Source organism: Triticum aestivum, chromosome 2B (assembly GCF_018294505.1).
Source record: "Triticum aestivum cultivar Chinese Spring chromosome 2B, IWGSC CS RefSeq v2.1, whole genome shotgun sequence".
In the NCBI taxonomy this organism is placed as follows: Eukaryota; Viridiplantae; Streptophyta; class Magnoliopsida; order Poales; family Poaceae; genus Triticum; species Triticum aestivum.
The window spans coordinates 88,128,638-88,153,772 of NC_057798.1; the positions used below are offsets into that span (position 1 = coordinate 88,128,638).

The following is a 25,135-nucleotide window of genomic DNA, read 5'->3' on the forward strand; positions in this document are numbered from 1 at the left end:
AATATGAAATTACATCATATGATGAATCTAATGATATATGTTTGGCATTCTAGATATAAATGTTTTTCTTACAACATTCGGACAAAGTTTGTGAGGTTTGATTTTTTGAAAAATCTATATGCGCTACATATGAAATGGAGGGAGTAATATATACGTGGAATTTGTCTTTTTTCGGAGATAAAACAAAAAATATTTTTTTACAATACTTTATGCTGCGCACACACATTTGCGAACATGTATGCATGATTTTTTATGATTTTTTTTGACATTTTAAAAGATGCCTAAAATGCTTTTTTTTTTAAAAAAAAAAAGTGGGTGCATATGCCCATGCGTGCAGGACGTGTCTCTCTGCGAAGTGAATCTGAGCTCTTTTCGTGTCATTGACACATGCATATGCTCTTTTTAGTGTGTGTATGCATACAAGACAAAATGGTGTTGTAAGTATAGATTTCATCTAAATTTGACATTCACAAAATGCTTTGTGGCTCAAATCTTTCATCCGATTAAAAACCCGTTTTCACCTTAAATCCGTCGAGACGGGAGCTTCAAAACTAGATCTCATGTTCGTATGCTCTGATGACTTTTTTGAATCCAAAGTTACCTCACCGATACCCCTCAAACCCAGCCCAAATTTGGGGTGGGTATGGGAGGCTCGGACATGCCCGTCGGACCATCCTACCCTGATCCATTCGGACCCTACACATATTCCCACCCAGGCAAACCCTAGACCGCAGTCAAACCACACTTCATTCCACTCGCCGCATGTTCCTTTCCTTGTCCCCTTCCCTTTCGATCCAATGTCAAGCTCCAGCAGCGCACCGTCCGGCAGTGACGACCCCATCGACTGGGAGTTACTGTTGCTCAAGGCAGAGGCGGACGATGAGGAGGAGCTCGTCGTCCACATCACACTGCCACGACTCCGATGACGACGCACCTCCCGTCGCCGACACATATACAGGGCTATAACTGCCACGATGACCGCAAAGGACCCACGTGGAAGTGGTGATGTCTCAGTGCCGCTCTCGTTTCCAATTTAGTTTTTTCCTATGCTGCGATGATGAACTAAATCTTTTGATCCGATGAACCGTGTTTATATGCCCGTATGGAATTTAGTTTGAATTATGTTTATCTACATGTGTATATGATCGATGTTGGTAGTTTCTCACGTTGCATGGATACCGCGGTTTTGAGGGGTCGGATTTATCCGATCGTGGACGCTGCCATACAAGTGCTGATCAATCACTATGCGGATGCGTCGGATCGCATTTATGGACATTTAGAGCAACTTTAATGGGACGACCCATTTCATCCGCCGCTGTCCGTTTGAATCGACGCGGACAGAAAAGTCGGCCCAACGCGTCGACCCAAACGGACGCGCGTCCGCTTTTCGTCCGCGGGCGGCCCATTCCCGGTCCATTTTTGAGCCGGGTTTGCGTTGGCGCGGACACGCGACGGACGCGCGCACGCTCGCCCTCTCCTCCCCTCGGGCCCGCTGGTCTGTGTCACATCACCCTCCCCCATCTAACAGCAACCCTCGCCCTCCTCCTCCGTCGCCGACACCGCCGCCCATTTTTGTCGGCGACTCTGCCAGCTGCCGGGGCCTCCACATCCGCCCAGCTACGCCGCACACTCCCACGTCGCCCGCCACCGTCGTCTTGCCGCCGGGAGCTGACTGCTTCCCACCCCCCCCCCCCCCCCCCCCCCCCGCGCGTCCCCCACCACACAGCCGCCCCCGACCAAGAAGCCGCCTGGCCAGATCCTCACCGGCACGCTCGTGGACGCCGGCAGGACAGCAGCTGGTCCGTGTGTGCCGCGAGTCCCTTCACCAGCCGTCTCCTTCGCCGACGCCCGCAAGCTATTCGACAGTTTGCCAAGGTACAAAATGGACTCCGCCGACGAGTTCTTTTTTCACAATTTCCTTTGCGACTCCGACGATTCGTCCTCCGATGACGAGGAGGAGATATTGGCTGCCGTATTGGTCCATTACCACCTCAACAGTCAACGACCATTGTTCCGTGGCTCCATTCCGGGCCACCTTCCGGCGTTGAATCACAACCGAGAGAGCGGGCATTTTCTTCTTTGGAAGGACTACTTTGATACAACAAACCCGTTGTTCAAACATCAGAAATTCCGCCGCCGTTTCCGTATGAATAGGCATGTCTTCAACCGTATTAGAGAGGGGGTGGTCGGCTATGATGACTATTTTGAGTGCAAAGAGGATGTCGTTGGCAAGATTGGTTTTTCCTCTTATCAGAAATGCATTGCCGCCATCCGAATGCTTGCATACGGAGTGCCCGATGATCTCATTGACGAGTACGTCCGTATTAGCGAGTCTACTTGCCTGGAGTCTCTGTATAAGTTCTGCAAGGCTGTTATTGTTGTGTTTGGCCATGAGTACTTGAGAGAACCGACTGCTGAAGATACAGCCCGTTTGTTGACGATGAATGCAAGAGGGGCTTCCCAGGGATGCTTGGTAGTATAGACTGCATGCATTGGGAGTGGAAGAACTGCCCTTCTGCTTGGCAAGGGCAGTGTAAGGGCCATGTCAGGGCTTGCACTGTCAGACTTGAGGTCGTGGCGTCTCAAGATCTCTGGATCTGGCACTCTTTCTTTGGCATGGCCGGATCACACAATGATATCAACATGCTTCAGCACTCACCGGTGTTTGCTAGGCTTGCCGAAAGCAACAGTCCACCGGTGAACTTTACTGTCAACGGCCACACCTACGACAAAGGATACTATCTGGGTGACGGTATCTATCGTCAGTGGACCACAATTGTCAAGACAATACCCAACCATGTCGGAGAGAAGAGGAAAAGATTTACTCAGGAGCAATAGAGTGCTAGGAAGGATGTCGAGCGTGCCTTTGGTGTTTTGCAATCTCGATGGGGCATCAATCGGTATCCTGCTAATACCTGGAGCACGCAGAAACTGTGGGAGATGATGACTGCTTGTGTGATCATGCATAATATGATCGTAGAAGACGAGCGCCCGGAACGTCTGTATGATCAAGGCTTTCAGTTTCAGGGTGAGAATGTTGTGCCTGAGCATGAAGTAGCGGCAACGTTTGAACAGTTCACCCAATTTCATGAAGACGTGCGTGATTGGGAAACTCACGTGCAACTGCAAAATGATTTGCTTGAGCATATGTGGGCTCATGTTGGCAACCAATAGATATATCTTCTTTTATTCGATTTGCAAAACTGGATCAGAGCTATGTGAGACATTTTTATTTTCATTTGGCTTGTAATAAACTGTGCTATTTTATTCCGTCCAAAATGATTTTATTTTAAACTATGCAATTATGCAAAGAAAAAATAGGGGTGTGGCAGCCACGCCGGCACATATGGGTCGGCGCGTTGGGCGCCCTGCCGACACATATCTAAAAGAGGGCGGACGCCGGGTGGGCGGCCAACCCAAGCGGACAAAAAACGGACGAGGGTCACCCCATTGGAGTTGCTCTTAGAGGCTGGTTTTGCTATATCCGGTTGTAGAAGCTCTAATGGATGATTTTGTATAGACTTTGCTTCATTTCAATGAAAAATGGAACATGGCGTGATGCCTTCATTCTAGAAAAATTACCAGCAAGAATCCCGCTGCTAGAAGAACAACATGTTTCCTACAGTTTCGTCCTGTAGTTCTGTACACTATGACTATGCGGCATCGTTTGAGACTTCGCGTCGTTTCATTCCCCAGCATCCATTAGCATGCACACCCTGCCTTCTCGCAGCCCGACCAGAACGCCCGGAGCTCTTGGGCCAACTCCTCCTCCCTGCCGAACACCACCGTCCGGTGGTCGCGCCCGCCGATGATACGCAGCTCCGCGTGCGGGAGCTTCGACTTCAGGTGGCGGCTGCTGCACTCGACTGGGACCACCTGGTCCCCGTCGCCGTGGACGACCCTCACCGGCACCCCCGCCGCCGCCAGCGCCTCCAGGTTCCGGTCCTGCGCCCTCGCCCCGCCGCAGATCACATTGTGCATCGTGTGCCACGCCGAGTGGTGCGTGTGCCTTGTCAGGTCCCTCACCACGATGTCCACGCCGCTGATGATGAAGTACATGCATGAGCAAAATGGCAGAGATCCAGGCAAATGTGTTGCTCTTCATGTCTGAGCTCTGGATTAATCTGAGTTAATCATGATTGATTTGATTTGATCGCTTACCTCGTGCGCGTGAGGATCTTGATGAGCCACTCCCAAAACCGGTGGTTCTTGCAGACGACGAAGCAGATGGTCCTCCCGATGTGCTCGTACCAAGACATCACCGCCGAGCCGAACAGCAATGGCGGCCAGAGCTTCTTCTCGGCGAGCCTGCGCAGCGCCACCTGGCTCGCCCTCTCCTCGCACGGCAGGAAGTACGGCTGCAATGCCGGTGTGCCACCAACACGATTGATCCATTTAGCAGAAAGTACATGTCAGAATAATCCAGAGCTCTGATCGAGTGCGCGGCGTACGTACCGGCGCGACGAGCGTGACCGATTTGACCCGCGCTGGGTGCTTGGCGGCCAGGGCGATGGCGATGGTGCAGCCCATCGAGTGGCTGACCAGATGGAAGGAGCCCAGGTGGAGCGGATCGATGAGGCTCCGCTCGATGGCCTCGACGTGGTCTCGCAGCGTGTACGCGCAGTTCGCCGGCTTGGGGCTGTCGCCGAAGCCGAGGAGATCCACGGCAATCAGCCTGCGGTGGTTCGTGGCGGCGGGTTCGGGGAACACGGTCTGCGCCCAGAAGGAGGAGGAGGACGTGAAGCCGTGGATGAAGATGGCGTCGTCTCCGCGGCCGCTCTCGCTTCGCGTCTCCTCTGCACCTGTGAAGTCGCGGGCGTTAATGTCGTCGTCACGCACGGCACGGCAGATCATGGCGGCGACGTTCGTGCGCGCACACACGCGGATAACTAAAAAACGGAACAATTCTGTCAAGGACAAGAACGGTCGAGCACACGGACACGTACCTTCCTTGGGCGCCGTCGGCTCCTGCAGGACGAAGTGCAGCCGGTCGCCGCCGTTGCTCCGCCACGCGCCGCACTTCCCGCAGCCGCAGTCGGACCACCTCGGGCTCCGGGCCTTCGCCGGCGACCCGTCCTCCTTCCTCCTCGTCCCCCCGCCGACCGCCCCGAGGAGCCGCAGCAGCGCGTCCCGGCACGCGCTCCTCCGGACGTACAATGTGTCGGACACCCCGTCGTCCTCCTCCTCCCCCGCCGCCGGGACCTTTCCCCGGCTCCGGTGGCAGTAGCAGCCGAGGGGGCTCTCCTCCAGGAAGCCGTCGAGGACGCCGTAGACGAGGCAGAGGAGCACGTCGACGACGTCCAGGACCGCGAACACGGCGGCCGCGAGCGCGGCCATCGCCGCCCTCGGCCATTTCGCGGGGCACGACACGAGATCTGCGAGCGCGGCCATCGTGAGCCCGTGAACGATCGGAGGGTGGGTGGCGCGAGGGGCTTAAGTGGATGCGAGTCGTGCGGCTGGAAACGCGCGGCGCTTGTGCGCTCCGCTGCTCCACGTCGCGGCGTTGGCGCGTGTGCCGGGACCAAATCCCCGCGCGTTTGGGCGCACTGGTCCTGCCGGCGGCTTGCCGTTTGGTCGTCGCGCGCGTGGCTGTTTCTTCCCTCGACGGCGACGGGTCTCCGGAACCTTCACGTGTGCCCGGCAGTCGGCGCCGATTCACCGGAAACTTTTCTGGATTCTGTGAAAGTTCAGCCGTCCGGCGTCAACATCCCGTGGGATCGGAGGGTGCGCGTGCTTTACCGCGGCGCGGGGCACGAACGTTCTGGTACCACCTACGACGAGGACGGCACGGCAGAGCGGAGCAGCATCTCCATTTCTACATCCATCCTTGGATTCCTCGACGGCGACGTGCGTGCGCTCGTGCATGTAGAGCCATGAAAACAACACGACTAATCTCGGTCATCGATTCAACGACGTGAATTGCTTCAATGGTAAGCGTTCGATATGTGTAAAGAGCAAAATCATATTGATTGTCAAAATATAAAACGTGAATGTTACTCTAGTAAATAACATCCTACCCAGTTTTAATGTGCAATTGATGGTATCTTGGCTAATAGCCTAATACTCCCTTCGTCCAAAAAGCTTGCTTTAAATTTGTCTAGATCCGAATGCCTCTAGGCACGTTTTAGACTTTTAGTGTTAGTACATTCATCCATTTGTAGTTGAATCTAAGACAAACTATTTGAAACGGAGGTAATACGTATTAACATGCAATTAATCTCCTACCTAATATCAGTGTGCATTGCAGTTACACACTTAGGGCCCGAACGCCCTAGTTCTGTCGTAACAACTCCATGAAGAGGGCCCTCCTCCGCTGCAAAATGGAGAGGCGGCCAAAACGCAGCTTCACGACACGACAGAGCAAAGAGTTTGGTAATTACGTAGGGAATCCCACCGCTAAGTCAAAAAAACGTTTCACAAAGGAATAGCTCGCCCCCTCACGCATATGGCCCGCTCGCTTGTACCACGTCTCGTGCGCTGCATCCGACCCTCATTGTCGGCGTGCCCTTCTCCGCCTCGCTCCCGCATTGCTACCTCCAACGCGTCGCTCCGTCGTGGTCATGGGTGCCCTCATGGACCTAGGCCTGCGCCGCCAACTCTGATGCACATCGCCTTCATCGTACCCTCCTCTATCTCGCTCCCTCGTCCTTCCCTCCTTCCTCTGCCCCGTTCTTCTTCCAACATGCCTTCAGATGCTTGCCTCGTTGTGTCGCCCCCTACTCCTTCGCAACGTGACGTGCAAACCCTACCCAGCCCTCTGAACGAAGGTGGAAGAAGGGGTTACAACCGTTGAATGGTGAGACGTGGAGGCGTAGCGGCAGTCTATGACTTTTCCTTTGAAATGGATATGCAACCCAATTTTCTTTCCATCCCGAACATGTCTTGTGCGGTATATTTTGGCTACCAATCCATCGTCTGGATCGAGAATTGATTTAGCGGCGCTCACTGCAGCGCCTAGTGGTCGGCCCATGAACGCCCAACGCACTGAACTGTATTATAGCGCGAAACCCCCCCAAAAAAGTGGTTGTCCTGAGGAATCAAACTCGTGCCGCTACATCCATGGAAGCGTTTAGCTAACCACTAGAGCTTCTGAATGCTAGTGACTGATAGCAACGTGAAAAGTTTAAGAACCATTGTTGCCACGCTATTTATTGCATAGTAAATTATTGTGCCGCTTAGATTTTGAATAATTAATCATTTAAAAAAAATTAAAACCATCAAAAAAAATTAAAAGTTCTTGATTTTGAAAAAATCATGAATTTGTAAAAGTTCAAAAAAATGGGAAAGTTCATCAATTTTGAGAAAAATCCATCGAATTTTGAGAAAAGTTAGTCAATTTTTTAAAATAAATCAGAAATTAAAAAAAATTCATCAATTTCGAAAAAGGTTCATTGATTTGAATTTTTTTTAATAATTTTTAAAAACAAAAAAGGAAGGAAAACAGGACAAAAAAGGAAAACCAATATAGGATCAAATTGTTTAGTGTAATATTTGAAGAAGAATAAAGAAGGTATTAGACACAACAGGAAAGTTATGCAGTTGATTTAGAGAAGCTGGAGGACACGATTTAGAGAAGCTGGAGGACTTTCGAGCTGGTAGCGTCTATACATCGCTTGTAGGGACGCAAGAGCTCGCCTCACCTACAACAAAGGCGTATTGGGCCGGCCTTGAAGGAAACTATTACGAGCGTCTATACATCGCTTGTAGAGAAGCTCGAGGACTTTCAAGCTGGTAGCGTCTATACATCGCTTGTAGGGATGCAAGAGCTCGCCTCACCTACAACAAAGGCGTATTGGGCCGGCCTTGAAGGAAACTATTTCGAAAAAGGTTCATTGATTTGAATTTTTTTTAATAATTTTTAAAAACAAAAAAAGGAAGGAAAACAGGACAAAAAAAGGAAAACCATTATAGGATCAAATTGGTTAGTGTACTATTTGAAGAAGAATAAAGAAGGTATTAGACACAACAGGAAAGTTATGCAGTTGATTTAGAGAAGCTGGAGGACACGATTTAGAGAAGCTGGAGGACTTTCAAGCTGGTAGCGTCTATACATCGCTTGTAGGGACGCAAGAGCTCGCCTCACCTACAACAAAGGCGTATTGGGCCGGCCTTGAAGGAAACTATTACGAGCCAAAGCTATTTTGTGTTTGCTTCGCACGATGCCTAATCCCATCTGCTTGAAAAAATAGCGATATTGACGCAATGGTGCGCTTTCTACAACGCACATAATGGTTTGATCTGCAATACGTGATCAAACTAAAATAGCCGGAAAAAAAATCTTTAGATAAATTACTCGCTACTTTTAAGTGTCTGATTTTAAAAAGTGGAGGTGAAAAAATTTGTGAATTTTAAAAGAGTGTTCGAGCAATTTTAAAATGTTTCATGTAATTAGAAAAGTGTTCTTTTATCCTTTTTGCAATGTTCATTCAATTTAAAAGTGTGTGTGTGTGTGTGTGTGTGTGTGTGTGTGTGTGTGTGTGTGTGTGTGTGTGTGTGTGTGTGTGTGTGTGAGTGTGTGTGTGTGTGTGTGTGTGTGCATTCTCAAGAATTTTTAATAGACGGTGAACATTCTTAAATATACGACAAAACCTTTTACACATAAATTAGTATTTTTAAGTACCCAACGAACAATTTTAATAAATCATACGCATTTTTTAATACATGATAAAAAATTAATACCCAATAAACATTTTTTAAGTAATGGGTGAAAAACTTTAAAGACAGGGCGAGAACTTTTATTGCACAATGAACACTGTTTAAATAACTGAGGAGCATTTTCAATACACCGCAAACATATATTGATACAAAATAAACATTTTTTGATAAACATTGAATTTTTTTATGTATAAGATGCACATTATTCAATACATGGCAGTATTTTTACTACACTATGAACATGTTTTCAATACCCAATGAATATTTTTAACACACCATAAAAAAATTTAATACATGATAAATATTTGTTAATACAGAATGAACATTTTTCTGAAATATATGATGAATATTTTAATACACAATGAATAATTTTTAATGCACAACAGCTTTTTTAATATACAAGATGCAAAAATAAGGGGACAAGAGAAAAAGAAAAGGAAAATAAAAAACATAAATTGCAACATTCTGAAAAGAACAAAATGGGACAAGAAAAGAAAATGGAAATTAAAACTAGAAAATTTAAAAATAGGAAATAAAGTTTAGGTGAAGCAAAACCACTACAAATTGAAAATAAATTAAAGGAGAAGCAAGACCAAACTCGAAACCTACTTAAAATGCGAGAATGGTGTTTTGGCTCCCGGGAGCTCGCGCTCCCGCATGAATAGTAAAAAAAGATATATATAGTAAATATTTTTTGGAAAAATCTGAAAATAAATTAGATTTCCGTGTTAGTGTTGCAAGTATCCTCGAAAATTTTCATGCGGAACGGAGTAGTGAGGTTTCGCCCCGTGAAAAAAATTGGGTTGACATTTTTGGGGTAACATTTGGTGTTTTTTTCTTTTGCACAGGCCAAAACGTTTAATATTTTTACCTACAAATTTGTATGTAGCATTGAATGTGACAAAGAACACATATAATTTTTGTTGGATTTTTTTGATGTTTCAAAAAATATTTTGGTACAGCAGAGGACTGAAGATCCTCGTGTCACCGGTCCAAATCTGGTTCCTGGCAGAGAGAAAAAATATCAACCGAATACGTATTGATCCAAATACATCGAGATGGATTGTGATACATATTCATTACTAATATCTATTCATATAGGTGGATAAATCTATAATATAAATATAGAGGCACTTCTTCTTTTTTAAAGAAGTTTTAAAATATATCTTTTCTTTATGATAAAGAAGGGGGTGAGATTCCCCTTTATTTTTTTGCGTTTCGTAATTTTGTATTCTGCTATTCCGACGAATATTTTTCAGAAGCGCGCTCCCGGGAGCACCAATGGATTTCCGCTTAAAACGCAGCATAGACCGGCTACCCAAAAAACAACACACTGGAAAAAAATAACAATTGGGCCTAGCCCAGTGGAGCAGCGCAGGCGCGCCCATGGTACATCTCACACCATGCGTGATATATAACGTTGCGCTTTCGAGCGCCCCTTAAACTCAAGGGATGAATCAGGTCCAGCACTTTAAAAAAGATGAGATAATTTTGGATCTAGTTAACAAAATCACTAATTGGGGGAGTACTCTTTGCAAAGATCACTTCGACCTTCCAGGTTATGACAAGTGGCACGCTGCATGCGCGTCAATTGTCGCAACCTGTGAGTTTTCCCTTTTTTTCGTAGATTCATTTATTCAAAACGTTTTACCTCTTCAACCATGTGTTCAAATCTCAAACCGTTTTCACTGTTGGAATCCTCGCGCCGAGATCTTTAAAAATAGATCCCATGTTAATAAGTTTTGATGAACTTTTTTTCATGAAAAAAATCGAACGAGAAAACCGAACCACGGACATGTTTTTTTTTCTTCCTAAAACAGAATCCTGAGTTTCTTCTGTCAGAAGTGTGAACTGAATCGTTACTTCGAGTTCGAGGTACTCACAGCTCCCCATATTCATATTTATGTGCTGATTTCTTTTATTTTATCATTTGCAACGGCGTTCGTTCGTTGCTACCATTCATGATTCGTTGAGTAATTGACAAAAAACTACCACATTTCACGTAATTGTCCAACATAATTACCATATTTTAAAAACTGACCAGAAACTTCAGTTTAGTGCTGATTTCGTGACAAAAAACTACCAGATCGATTTGATGGCCGATTGAAGCGTTTTAAACGTCTTTCTGACAGATCCGGCCCATCGGTCAGGACGGCGGCCGCGCTAATGGCTAACGGCTAACGGCGCTCGCCTGCCGCCCGTTAGCCGCGTGCGTCGGTCGGGCCCGGTCGGACCAGGACTAACCTGGCCGACCGGCTAGCTCGTCGTCCTCCCCACCTCACTCTCCCCCGAGCCCTAGCCATCTTCGTTCATGGCGGCGGCGGATCCAAACTCCGGCGCCGAATCGCTTGGAGGAGCGCCCCCCGACGTGCTGGGCGGCGGGGATGCCCTCTTCGTTGAGGTTGATAACTGGCTAGGCGGCAGTAGCTTTGATGTCGAAAACCAATCCCAGCCTCAATCTCAGCCGTCCCAGACGATTGTGAGGCAGCGTGTAGCAGCAGCGTCGAAGAGAAGAAGCGCAGCTCGAGGCCGGCGCAAGCTTCCTTGTCCTGCTGGCGGCGTGAGGTATGGCAACAGGTCTGTAATTGTTTTTCTGAAATGATTTGTTTTGTTAGGAATCACGATATATAGGCTAGTTGCATAGTTAGATTTACATTAGAACCATGTTTGAGCACAACGGAAATTTAAATATGTAGGGAACATTAACAATTTGTTTTGCTGTGACTGAATCCAAAATGTCAGAAAATAGAAAATTTGAACCGTCAGACACTAAATATTGTGCAGACCATTTAATTATAAATTTTCTAATTTGTGGTGCAGTATTGATGACCCAAAGTGAGAAATTTGGTTCCATTTCTTAGCCAGAGAATCTATGGTTAGAGGAATTTACCAGTCAGACATATCATTTTTTACTATGGTTTCTCTTATTCGAAGTGAGGGCTATGGAGCTGATGATTATATGTACTATGTTCTCGATGAGGAGAAAGGAATAGAAGGTATGGAGCATCTTGGTTCTGAACATGATGTGCAGCAGATGTTGATCCACTTTGAGAAGGAAAAGAGTGTGAACATACGAGTTGTCAGGGCAGATGAGCAATGTAATCATATGAAAATAGAGATAGTTATTTTGCTGAACATTGCATTAACACTCAACAAAGTTGCATAAAGTTGGTGGATGCAGTCGGTGACAGAAAGGATGAGCTTAAGCAAAGTAGTCTGCAGATGGAAGCTGACTTTAACCATTTTAAAGGTGACACTGATGTGTCTGAATTTCTTTCTGATGATGCACAGTCAGGTTCAGATGACAACAATGTGCAATTACATCCAGGTTCCCCCTCTGAAGAAGAAGCTGCAGAAGTAGATACATCAGTGGTCCAGAAACTTAAGCCAGTCAGAAACCCTGGTCCAACCATTAGATCCCACCAAGAGGTTGAGAAAGAGGTAAAATCAGACGTGTTTCCTGAAGCAGATGAATTTTGTTTTCCTGGTGATGTTGGCATTAGTGATGAAGAAGAAGAGCCCGAAGGAGCTTTCAAACTAGCAAGTGGCAGGAAGAGAGTGCTGAAGAAGTCAAAGGATAAGGTATGGTTCAATGAGAAGCTTCCAGATCCACATGAACAGTTTTGTAAGGGATTGTGCTTCACCACTGTTTATGAGTTCAGAGATGCACTTAGGGATTTTCACATTAGGACTCTGAGGAATTTCCAGTATCACAGAAATGCCCCTGATAGGATTATTGTTTGGTGCTCAGAGAGAGCCCATGGATGTGATTTTTATATCAGTGCATCTAAGATAGCTCATGAAAAAACTTTCTGCATCAAGAAGTGTGATATGTTGCATACTTGTGGAGCATGTGCAGAGACCACAAAGGTTACTACAAAGTGGTTGCCAAATCAGTACAACCAGCATTGAGAGAAGACATTAGATCTCCTATGGATGCATTAATAGAGAAGACTAAGACTAAATTCTTAGTTAATGTTTCAAGAAGTGTTGCCTATAGGGCAAGGAGGAAGGCTATTGGTGTGGTGCAGGGTGACCACAAGCAGCAGTACTTGAGGCTGAGGGATTATCTTCAAGCTGTTCTTGATACAAACCCTGGGAGCAGGTGTATTGTAACAACATTTGTTGACCCAGAAAACCCTGCACCCACTCCTAGATTCAAGTACATGTTCTACTGTTTGGCAGCTTCAAAGGAAGGGTTTCTTAATGGTTGTAGACCATTTATTGGTAAATATTTCCTGATTGTGTTGTACATATTTGTGTGTCAATTTTCTTCTGTAGCTAATGTGTGACTCCATCCAGGGCTTGATGGATGTTTCATCAAGTTAACCACTAGACAACAAATTCTTGCTGCCACAGGAAGGGATGGCAACAACAACATCTACCCTGTAGCTTTTGGTGTGGTTGACAAGGAAGATGGAGACAGTTGGACTTGGTTTTTAACTCAGATGAGATGCTGCATTGGTAGTGGCAACAAATTTGGAACATACACAATAATATCTGACAGGCAAAAGGTTAGAAACTAAATCATTGATCATTGTTGCTATAGTAATTCACTGAATTATGTGAGTGTGTTCATATGTAGATCTATTTTGTGAATGTGCAGGGTTTACTTAAGGCAATAAATGAAGTGTTCCCTGATTCACCTCAAAGATTCTGTCTTAGGCGCATATATGCCAACTTCCAATCAGCTGGTTACAGAAGCAAAGAACTAAAGAAGTGTGTTGACAAGGCTAGCTACTCTTATACTAGACATGGGCATGAATTAGGGATGGCAGAGCTGAAAGCACAATATGAGGATGCTTGGAAATGGCTTAAAATATAGAAGTCTCTGCTTGGGCTAGGTATGCTATGGACCATACTTGCAAAACAGATCTAGTTGTGAACAACCTTAGTGAAGTCTTTAACAAGATGATACTTGATGTTAGATCCAAAACAATAAGGATAATGTTTGAAGGGATCAGGACAAAGGAGATGATCAAGAGGCAACAGACTAGGGAGAAGTTACAGACTTGCAGGTGGACAATCACACCAAATTACTCAAAGAGTCTACAGGAGAATAAAAAATATGACAAGTACTGTCAGGCTGACAAAGATGGTGAAACAATTTGGCAAGTAACAAGCAAAGAAAAGCAATGTTGTGTGGACATGGCAACCTGCACATGTGACTACAAGAGATGGAACATGATAGGTGTACCTTGCAGTCATGGCATATCTGCAATGGCAAAGCAAAAGCTGCATCCTGAGGATTATGTGTCTGAATTCTTCAAGAAGACATTGTACATGGAGACATACAAAGCAATTATTTACCCTGTCCCTGGTCCAGATTGCTGGCCTGGTACAAACACTCAAGACATTCATCCTCATGTGTTTAAAGAAAAGGCAGGCAAAAAGCAGACAGCAAGGAGGAAGGGAGAGTTTGAGGTTCCAGCTCCAAGAGACACAAGTAGGATGGGCACTATCACATGTGGAAACTGTGGTTTGAAAGGACACAAGTATACAACATGCAACAAGACTCTGAAGCCTAGTCTTCAGATAAGGAAAAAGTTCAAGGTTCAGTTCTTCAATGTTATCTGAATTCTCCAAGTCTCTAGTATGCGCACTTGTATGTGTGGATTTTCTGAAATTGTGCTCTGAATGTATGCGCATTTGTATGTGTGGATTTTCTGGATTTTTTGAAATTGTGCTCTGAATATATGCGCACTTGTATGCGCGAATTTTCTGGATTTTCTGAATTTGTGCTACTAAATGTATGTGAATTTCTCTAATTTTCTCTAGAGCAGCTTGATTTTAACAGTACCTCAGTCAACAAAATATGTTTTCACCACGAAATAACTATTGCATAACTTTCAACTAACATCACTTAACCAGCACAAGTTTCACCACACAATAACTACTGCACAACTACCACCCTGTCAACTACTGCTGCACAAGTTTTACTTCTCCACTGCCTCACTCCATCTCTCTTTAACTCCCCCCTCTTTCTTCAGCTACTCTACTCACATCACTCTACATCACCACAACTTCACCTCGCTCAACACCACTGCACTCACCACTTCCTGATCCAACCATGGCTGCTTCTTCCTCTTCTTCGGACCCATGGCTCAACCCATTCCCAACTGTCAAGGGATGGGTTGCATGCTTTATGGTTCAGTGCGCGGCGACGAAGACCTTTTCGTGGACTACATGAAGGTCGCCACAAGGTACACCAACGTTCAAGGGCTGGTGGATGGAGCAAACGAAGTGAGGAAGAAGGCGACGAGTGAGGAGAAGCAACGCATGGACCAGCAGTATGGAAACCGAGGTAAGGGGATCCTGCCCATAGATATACTGCTATGCGCAATGAAAGAGGCAGGCTCCGCCAATGCTGGGCAGAGGCAGCGGTGGGTAGACCACCACTACGTCGCTCCAGCACAATCTACAGCTGAAGCAAATGCAAACAAGCACCAAGACAAGGACGACGACCTCCAGATCATCGCACCACCAGCACTGCAGGCTCGCCCCCGCCCTTCTCCCATCATCTTCATTGATGAAGATGAAGATGAAGAAGAACAGGAGGTGCAGATGCTGCCAAATCAACCTACCGAAGTTAAGCAGGACATATGATGCTCAGGTCGCTTAGCAGGGCAGGCGCCTAACGGAAACTGAATGTGAAACTATTCAGTTTCACATTCAGTTTCGTCAGTCTTATTCAATGTTGGCTAGTTTCAGTTATCCTCAAACTATTTGGTGCTATCTATCTATATAATGCTTTCTATGTTGCATCCTCAGACAATTTGTGTTATCTATGCTACCTCCAATGTAATGCAAGTTTCAGTTTCATTTTCATTTGCAGATTCAGTGTTGTTTGGTGCTACCAAATTCAAGTGTAAGTATTAGCAACAACTAGCTAGCAGCAACAAATTGCAGATGGAGATATAACAACTGTTGGAAATATGCCCTAGAGGCAATAATAAATTGATTATTATTATATTTCCTTGTTCATGATAATCGTTTATTATCCATGCTAGAATTGTATTGATAGGAAACTCAGATACATGTGTGGATACATAGACAACACCATGTCCCTAGTAAGCCTCTAGTTGACTAGCTCGTTAATCAATAGATGGTTACGGTTTCCTGACCATGGACATTGGATGTCGTTGATAACGGGATCACATCATTAGGAGAATGATGTGATGGACAAGACCCAATCCTAAGCCTAGCACAAGATCATGTAGTTCGTATGCTAAAGCTTTTCTAATGTCAAGTATCATTTCCTTAGACCATGAGATTGTGCAACTCCCGGATACCGTAGGAATGCTTTGGGTGTGCCAAACGTCACAACGTAACTGGGTGTCTATAAAGGTACACTACGGGTATCTCTGAAAGTGTCTGTTGGGTTGGCACGAATCGAGATTGGGATTTTGTCACTCCGTGTAAACGGAGAGGTATCTCTGGGCCCACTCGGTAGGACATCATCATAATGTGCACAATGTGACCAAGGGGTTGATCACGGGATGATGTGTTACGGAACGAGTAAAGAGACTTGCCGGTAACGAGATTGAACAAGGTATCGGTATACCGACGATCGAATCTCGGGCAAGTACCATACCGCTAGACAAAGGGAATTGTATACGGGATTGATTGAGTCCTTGACATCGTGGTTCATCCGATGAGGTCATCGTGGAACATGTGGGAGCCAACATGGGTATCCAGATCCCGCTGTTGGTTATTGACCGGAGAACATCTCGGTCATGACTACATGTCTCCCGAACCCGTAGGGTCTACACACTTAAGGTTCGATGACGCTAGGGTTATAAAGGAAGCTTGTATGTGGTTACCGAATGTTGTTCGGAGTCCCGGATGAGATCCCGGACGTCACGAGGAGTTCCAGAATGGTCCGGAGGTAAAGATTTATATATAGGAAGTCCTGTTTCGGCCATCGGGACAAGTTTCGGGGTCATCGGTATTGTACCGGGACCACCGGAAGGGTCCCGGGGGCCCACCGGGTGGGGCCACCTGCCCCGGGGGGCCACATGGGCTGTAGGGGGTGCGCCTTGGCCTACATGGGCCAAGGGCACCAGCCCCAAGAGGCCCATGCGCAAGGAAACTTGGGGAGGGAAGAGTCCTCAAAGGGGAAGGCACCTCCGAGGTGCCTTGGGGAGGATGGACTCCTCCCCCTCCTTAGCCGCACCCCTTCCTTGGAGGAGGGGGCAAGGCTGCGCCCTTCCCCTCTCCCTTGGCCCTATATATAGTGGGGAAAAGGAGGAGCAATCATACCTAAGGCCTTTGGTTGCCTCCCTCTCCCCCCGTGACACATCTCCTCTCCCGTAGGTGCTCGGCGAAGCCCTGCAGGATTGCCACGCTCCTCCATCACCACCACGCCGTTGTGCTGCTGCTGGATGGAGTCTTCCTCAACCTCTCCCTCTCTCCTTGCTGGATCAAGGCGTGGGAGACATCGTTGAGCTGTACGTGTGTTGAACGCGGAGGTGCCGTCCGTTCGGCACTAGGATCATCGGTGATCTGAATCACGACGAGTACGACTCCATCAACCCCGTTCACTTGAACGCTTCCGCTTAGCGATCTACAAGGTTATGTAGATGCACTCTCTTTCTACTCGTTGCTGGTCTCTCCATAGATAGATCTTGGTGATACGTAGGAAAATTTTTGAATTTCTGCTACGTTCCCCAACAACAACATCTGGATAATATGGTCCAGGGGCATTACAAATAGGATTATCTTAGAGCATTACAGATCAGGGGCACTACATCACCCAACAACACAACCAAAATGATCTAAAACCATAGGCAGTTTATAGGGAGTTCATATTAATACTAAGATGCATATCTGCATCAGATTCTAGTACTAGGCCAGTTAGATATATAGGCCTCATATTCACTTACCAACCATAGGTATCACTTCACTCCTCCATGACAACTTCTTTGATCTTGTCTAGCTTTGCACCCATGACCAGCCTTCAAGAGCTCAGCAATGATATGCTCCAGCTTCTTCTTCTCTTCTTTAAGGAGGTCTTTCTCCACTTGTATCTCCTTCATGGCTTTCCTGGTGTTTTGAATGATATCAGCTTGACTCTGCAGGATGCACCTCTGTTCTTTCTTGAGCTTAAACTTCTCCATTCGAACCTCAATCTTTGCCTGCTCCTTAAGCTGATGCTTCTTCTCCTTAAGTTCATTGATTGCCTGGCTTGTGTAACCCATATCATGGGATTTCTGCCCATCCTGATAATCAAACAGCTTGGATACATCATCCACGAGCTGATTGTACTGATTGCCAAGAGAATCCAGCTCCTTCTTCAGTTTCTCAACCTCTATCTCATGAGCCTCTTTGTCTTGGACTCTACCAAGGTTCTCCTCATGATACATATCCGAGAGCTTGGTTAAGCACCTTTGCAAAATTACAGGCCAAGGGGCATCTACCCACTCTAAAACACCATAGTTCACACCATCCTGAAAATTCAGTTAAATTTACAGTGAGCTTTATTCTTCATTAACAAACATATTCACAATAACAAATCATAAACAATAGTCATATATGTAGCTACACTACACTAGCTAACTCTATACTACAAATTATAAATCAGTGCTATGTTTCCATTGCTCTTTGCTGCTCTTTGCTACAAGTACATAATTTAGACATAGTAATGTTCTTATAATTAAGCAAAAATGAGAAAAGCAGCAGCATTATTTAGAAAAGCACAAAATGAATCAATCACAGCCATGACAACTTGGTTCATTACCTCAGTTGCACATCCTATGAATCTTCTGCCAGTGTCAGTGCCTTCAAATGCCACAAATTTGTCTGCCCTCTCCCTGTGCAGGATGCACCTACGGTCAGATTCAGTCACAAGCCCAGAAAAGCTTGGATCTATCACATTATCTAGAGTTTGTTGCAGCAGGAAACACATATATATCAACTACAGCTCACATATATGAACTTAAATGGAGAAATCCCAATCCTTCTTCAAACCCTAACCCTAACCCTAGCAGATGAGAGGAGAGATTGAGCTGACTTACAAAATATTCCATCTGCATGCTACTGAACTCGCTCATGTACTCGTCATCGTCAGAGGTCTCGTTGCTGTTGGGCCACGACGGCATGGTCGGGCGTCGCCGGAGTGCGAGAAGAAGAAGAGAAGCAGTGGAGAGCAGAGGAGCAGAGTGAGCGGGCGAGTGAGCTCGGGGGAGAGTGAGGTGGGGAGGACAACGAGCAAACCGGTCGGCCAGGTTAGTCTTGGTCCGACCGGGCCCCACCGACACGCGCGGCTAACGGGCGGCAGGCGAGTGCCGTTAGACGTTAGCGCGGCCGCCGTCCTGGCCGGTGGGCCAGATCTGTCAAAAAGACGTTTAAAACGCTTCAATCGGTCATCAACTCGATCTGATAGTTTTTTGTCACGAAATCAGCACTAAACTAGAGTTTTTGATCAGTTTTCAAAATGTGATAGTTCTGTGGGACAGTTACGTGAAATGTAGTAGTTTTTTGTCAATTACTCTGATTCGTTGGACGACTGGTTTCAACATTTCCTTTTCGCACGCAATTAAACATGACTGACGCACTGAAGTATAAAATACAAACAAACTCCCAACTGATTCCACTTCGCACAAATTTGCAGTACATCAATCACACATGATCCCATGGACAAATTTGCAGTGGTACTACCATGGTGCTACTACTTGGAGGTTGGATGACAGTCGACAGATGACCACAAGACAGTTAGGCACCGGCGGCTTTGATTACTCGATGACGCGATAAAAATCAACTTTGATTACCCTAATCAGCACGGTTGATGACTATATTGAGCTGGTGCAAGTGCTGATGCGATTTATTTCATGTGGTTGGGACGTGAATCGTCCTGCTCGCGCGTTCACCAACACAAGTACGTACGCAAGATAAAAGGTTTATTAAACGATCCGTTCGTTCAAAGTTAAAAAAAAAAGGGGGGTTCATTAAACGGCAATGCCTTAACAGATGCTTAGGAATCACGTAAAGGTTCGACCCCTTCCGTTCTAGAGTGTTCGCGAACACGAGCCAAATCCCTAACACTAACAACGCCTTAACTAATGGCACGTACAGGAAGTTCAGGAACACAGCAAGGCGTCAAAGCCATTTCGGCGTGCCAAACCCTAGTTAACCTCGCATCTGGTACGTTAGGTGGAAGTAGAATTGGGGCAAGCGGACGCAGCGCATCTGTTCAAGCAAGAAGAATGGACACCGATCACTGCCCACGTACGGCGGCGCATCCTCAACGCGCGCCGCTGCTAGCTGTGCATGCATGCATGGTCGACACGACGACTGCGCCGTCCACGCGGCCGGTGGGTGACCACCGTTGTCCTCTTGCTCCGAGCGGCAAAGCGGTAGCTCTTGGCCGTCATTCGTAATGGCGGCAGCAGGTCTGTGAGTCTGTCGAAACGTGCCAGGGAGTGCGCGCGGTCCATCGGCCGCTTCGGAAACCGGGGCGTCCGGGGGTCACGGGCCGCGGTGGCCGGCACGAAGACGAGCACAGCTCGCAGATTGATCGGCGTCCACAGTTGATTGATCAATTTAGCGGAGGGTTTGTCTAAGATGTTGCTCCACCAAAATCTCTCATTCCCTGCCAAAACCCTAACCGGCTAGTGCAAAAAAAAAATATCCTCCAGACTTCACCAGCAAGCCCGTGGATCAGCTCCGCACTGCTTGTCGCATCGGTGGTCGGTGGCGGGAAGAAGAATACTGGTGGCTCCGCTTCGGTTATTAGTTTAGGTTAGTTTTTTTTGTTCTTAGTGTGATGATCGGGCGGACAGTGGCGCTTCTTGTTTAAGTTTGTTTTTCGGGATTCAATCCATCTCGAGTTATGTCCATTTGGACGTAGTCGACGTACCTCCGGAGTATATTCCTGTCGTTTTCTTGGGGCGGTGAGGTTAAAGTTTATCGTCATGCGATGAGATTTTGTGCTAGATGCTTCAAATCTATGCAAGTCAAGGCGACAATTGTGGGTCCAGAACGCTAGTCCTTAGGGACACATGCACAAAAACTTCCCGGCAGTCATTGATAAGGTCAAACTGTCTCTGGTATGGAAGTGGCGACGGCGGCGCGTCAATGGCTCGGTCTGGCGGTAATATTGGTCGTTTGGTTGTGTCGAATTCTTGATATAGTGTTTGTGATGCTCTATATCCTGATGAACTTCTATAATATATTCAACCATTTTCGAGAAAAGAAACCTCAATCGATTTCACAGAAGCTTTGTTCTACGAAGAAAATCCGATTGAGGTTTTGCTTGCCAATGGATTGAAAAAGTTAGAATATCTCCAATAAAAAATGCAAATTTAAAGATGTAAAACAGGAGATATAAAATTTACATCTCTAAAAAGTGTTCTTTACATCTCTAAAAAAGAGGCAGCTCCAACAAAAAATGTAAATTGATGATGTAAAAATGTAACTCCAAACAGATGATGTAAATGAAGATGTAAACTAGTTATGCCACCCGTGGCCATCAAGCACGTCGGAGTGCCTCGGGTTTGCTCCACAGGTGACGGTTTGCATCGACGTTTGGCTCTACGGATAGCTGGGACGAGGCGCATCCTTTGGTGCAAACGAGAGGAGTTGGGGTGACCGAAACTTGACAGGAGCGAGCTTGACGCGGCGGCCGGAGCACAGCTTGCTCGGGCGCGAGGCTGCAGGACACGGGGAGGCCGGATGAAGGACGCTACGGGCTCCTGGGAGCTCCAGGAGTTCAAGTGTATGCTCGGACGCGGCAAACGTGTGTTTTTTCACGAGTACGTCGATGACTTACCATATCTTTATAAAAGAAAGTAATATGTTAACAAGAGTCCTTCGATCCATGCGTACATCACTTGTTGGAGCACCCATTCCTATTTGTGGGAGCAGATTCTTAAACTCAGTCTACAAGACATCTCTGGGAAGGTGTTTAGAGCTTGGGCAATCATGTCACCTGGATGTCTGGGCGCGAACAAAGCATAGCACTTGCGCTTGGGGACGTCGCTGTCACGTGGAAGTCCAGAAGGAAGAGCGAGGGCGGGTCGATACGCGAGAGCACGGGGTCGGAGACGGCCAGAGCGGCCCCAGAGCGGCGGACACGCGCCACAAACCACCAACGCAGTACCAAGTTCACTAGGCAGCTCGTGAACCATGACCCGCCCGAGTGGTGCCGCGTCAGGCCGTCAGTTCACCCCACTACACTCCACATACAATCTTCTCGTTTTCGCTTTCTCGCCCGTGATCGATCATTCGAGCTCCTTAAATCCCCCTCCGATCCCCTGCCTTTTCGCCTGCCCCCGCACCAGGCCTGCCACGCCCGCCGCTCCAGCTGCCCCATCGTCCGTCCAGTCACCACCGCGCCGGCATTGTTTACCAGCTGGCCGTGGCGTACGTATCGATGTCTATGCCACGCGCCGGCCGGTTCCTGTTCTGCATTGCCGCCGTGGCAGCGGTGGCGCTCGTCGTGGTGCCGCCGGCGGGTGTGGCCGGGCACACGCGGGGCGTGCGGCCGGGGAGGGCGGCGGGCCGGCCGTTCCCGGAGAACGCGACGCGGGCGGAGGAGCTGGAGCGGCTGTTCATGCGGTGGGTGCGCTACGTGGGCGGGCTGAAGCACAGCACGTTCCACCACGCGCCGCTGGCCCGCGCGTTCCCGTCCTACTCGCTCGTCGTCGACAAGGACCCCTCGGCCGGCGACTTCACGTCCGTCCAGGCCGCCATCGACTCGCTCCCGACCATCAACCTCGTCCGCGTCGTCATAAAGGTCAACGCCGGCACCTACACGTACGTGCATTGCCCCTCGCTGTCCTCCTCCCTTCTGCCGTTGCCAAGCCCTGTTTACCTTGCTGCCTCCATTGGAGGCGAGCTCCGAAGATGCGTGCCTGCATCCAGCCGTCCATGATCAGGGGTTCACGGGAAGGAGGAAGGAGGCGCTTCCTGGAATCGTGTGCGTCAGGGAGAAGGCCCCACGAAGATCAGAAGCCCACTCCTGACTGGCTGTAGCGTAGCGATACTCACATTATCACATTTTCCCTGGATGCTTCAAACTGATTTACCATTGAAAACTTCGAACTATTATGGCATTCTGGCTAAAAAATTTCGCCGTGTCTTAGAATTCTGGCTTTCCACAACTTGGTTGCAGGGAGAAGGTGACGATATCGTCGATGCGCGCGTTCATCACCCTGGAGGGCGCCGGCGCCGACAAGACGATCGTGCAGTGGGGCGACACCGCGGACACGCCCGCCGGGCCGAGGGGGCGCCCGCTCGGCACCTACGGCTCAGCCTCGTTCGCCGTGAACGCGCAGTACTTCATCGCCAGGAACATCACCTTCAAGGTACGTAACTCTCCACCGCCGCCGTCCCTGCTGCTCGGTGCTCCCATGTCCTAATACACGCTTGTGTTGGCAGAACACGGCGCCGGTGCCGAACGCGGGGGCGACGGGGAAGCAGGCGGTGGCGCTGCGGGTGTCGGCGGACAACGCGGCGTTCGTGGGGTGCCGGTTCCTGGGCGCGCAGGACACGCTCTACGACCAGTCCGGGCGCCACTACTACAAGGACTGCTACATCGAGGGGTCCATCGACTTCATCTTCGGCAACGCGCTCTCCCTCTACGAGGTACGTGCCTGCTCTCCTCTTCCTCGATGCCTCGATGCTCCATTGCCGGTCCTTCCACGTATGAGCGAGGTGCAATACCGCGCATGCTGCACAGAGAGAGAAAATCAGAGCATGCACGAGCAGCACAAAAACAGAGAAAAACAGAGCATGCACGAGCAAACATCTGTGTGACACGCAATGCTAGGATTTTGTTCCGTGGCCGGTTGCAGTCGCAATCTTGGCGCCTTCGACCGACTCGTCACAGCGGCTGAATCATGCATGCACACGGCCTCTTGCTGCTGTCCGTTTGTGCCCCCGGCGCCGCGACCGGCGCCCCGGCGGCCCTACGCCCACATGCTCGATAGACGTCAAATATTTCGGTCTCGTCTCGTCTCGTCTCGTGCCCACACTGTGGATCCCCGTGTTTTCTGTTTTGTTTTTCTACAATGTTCACGAACACGGTGGCACTAGAATCTACAGAATGGACGTGTGACGAGGAATGTATATGCATGACTGTGTGCGTGTGTGTGGTGGGTGCAGGGGTGCCACGTGCACGCGATCGCGCGGGACTACGGGGCGCTGACGGCGCAGAACCGGCAGAGCATGCTGGAGGACACGGGGTTCTCGTTCGTCAGCTGCAGGGTGACGGGGTCGGGGGCGCTCTACCTGGGCCGGGCCTGGGGCACCTTCTCCCGCGTCGTCTTCGCCTACACCTACATGGACGACATCATCGTCCCGCGCGGCTGGTACAACTGGGGCGACCCCAGCCGCGAGCTGTACGCTCCTCCCTCCCTTCTCTCTTTCTTTTCCACCGTCTCCGTCCTCTCCCATCTTCCGTTTTTCTGACGGTGGATGATGATGATTGATGATGCAGGACGGTGTTCTACGGGCAGTACAAGTGCACGGGCCCCGGCGCGAGCTACTCCGGCAGGGTGTCGTGGTCGCGGGAGCTCACCGACGAGGAGGCCAAGCCCTTCATCTCCCTCAGCTTCATCGACGGCACCGAGTGGATCAGGATCTGACCCAGGTCGCGTTCCATGTAACACGCACACACGTTCATGTATGTAAAAAAAGAGACAAAGTGAATCCATAAAGATTCTTTTGCAGTCTTCTTTTGGGCGGCGAGTGCGTTTTTTCAACTCGGACAGGGTCCGTGCAGCATGGTACTCGGACAGGGTCGGGGATATTTTTTTTACCGCTCAGGTTTGCGGACTCTATTCCGCCGCAGCCGATCGGTCTTTTTTTTTGAATTTTCACAGGGGGAGGGGGCCCTCCGCCACCTGAATATTTTTAAAACATTATAACTGTGCACCTTAGGAGCCTCCTCAGACATTCTGCCTTTACAGCCATCGGATCAAGCTTTTGAACATTCCTGGCCATCCAATTGGCAGCACTTCCCGCAGTAGATAGATTTACGGGTCATCATTGTTGCTGGTCGGGCGCGTTCGTCAATTGGGCAGCTGCTCCTGTAACAAAATCTGCAGATTCTGGCTTATTCGGGTTAGAGGTATGTACGCGGACCCGTTAAAGCTGAGCGATCGCTCCATGCTCCACCCCACGAGTCACGACTCATCCCCTTCTCCGTCTGCGCCCCTCCCTCGCCCTCTCATCCATGATCTGAATCCTAAGTGTGCGGCGGCGGCAGATCCTCTCCTCCGTGGCCCCTCCTCGGCGAAGCAAGCGACGCCGCATCATTCCTTTTGACATCAAGTTTTTTCTTTTACGGCAGCGTCGGCCATAGGTTCACCGCGACTGCCACTGCGGGGCACTGATGGAAGCTAGCTCCACTCTTAGGTATGCCTCTGCATCTATCTTCGTCGTTCTGTCCACCTTCTTCCCTGTCTTCCCTACTTCTTCGGTTGCGGATGCAGATTTTGGACATCGATGACAAAGGAGACGAAAAAAACTAGGTCGT

At 48.4% G+C, this 25,135-nt stretch overlaps 2 protein-coding genes across 2 annotated transcripts; one reads left to right on the forward strand and one right to left on the reverse strand.

The window, feature by feature from the left end:
• Positions 1-3,223: 3,223 nt before the first annotated feature.
• LOC123040585 (probable lysophospholipase BODYGUARD 4) lies at positions 3,224-5,895 on the reverse strand. Its single transcript, XM_044463385.1, has 4 exons — positions 4,947-5,895; positions 4,456-4,802; positions 4,162-4,358; positions 3,224-4,042 (listed from the first exon to the last, which is right to left on the reverse strand). Exons 1-4 carry the CDS (start codon positions 5,389-5,391, stop codon positions 3,703-3,705), a joined length of 1,329 nt encoding a protein of 442 aa, XP_044319320.1. The 5' UTR covers positions 5,392-5,895; the 3' UTR covers positions 3,224-3,702.
• A 16,003-nt stretch (positions 5,896-21,898) lies between these two features.
• On the forward strand, positions 21,899-24,326 carry LOC123043641 (probable pectinesterase 53). Its single transcript, XM_044466161.1, has 5 exons — positions 21,899-22,410; positions 22,769-22,961; positions 23,035-23,241; positions 23,761-23,996; positions 24,095-24,326. Exons 1-5 carry the CDS (start codon positions 22,028-22,030, stop codon positions 24,240-24,242), a joined length of 1,167 nt encoding a protein of 388 aa, XP_044322096.1. The 5' UTR covers positions 21,899-22,027; the 3' UTR covers positions 24,243-24,326.
• The last annotated feature ends 809 nt before the right edge of the window (positions 24,327-25,135 follow it).

Coding starts and splice junctions, on each gene's coding strand:
- LOC123043641 (XM_044466161.1), top strand. CDS start 22,028: ATGTCTATGCCACGCGCCGGCCGGTTCCTGTTCTGCATTGCCGCCGTG. Junction 22,411..22,768: donor GTCAACGCCGGCACCTACAC/GTACGTGCATTG, acceptor ACTTGGTTGCAG/GGAGAAGGTGACGATATCGT. Junction 22,962..23,034: donor CCAGGAACATCACCTTCAAG/GTACGTAACTCT, acceptor TTGTGTTGGCAG/AACACGGCGCCGGTGCCGAA.
- LOC123040585 (XM_044463385.1), bottom strand. CDS start 5,391: ATGGCCGCGCTCGCAGATCTCGTGTCGTGCCCCGCGAAATGGCCGAGG. Junction 4,803..4,946: donor GCCGACGGCGCCCAAGGAAG/GTACGTGTCCGT, acceptor GCGACTTCACAG/GTGCAGAGGAGACGCGAAGC. Junction 4,359..4,455: donor CGGTCACGCTCGTCGCGCCG/GTACGTACGCCG, acceptor CCGGCATTGCAG/CCGTACTTCCTGCCGTGCGA.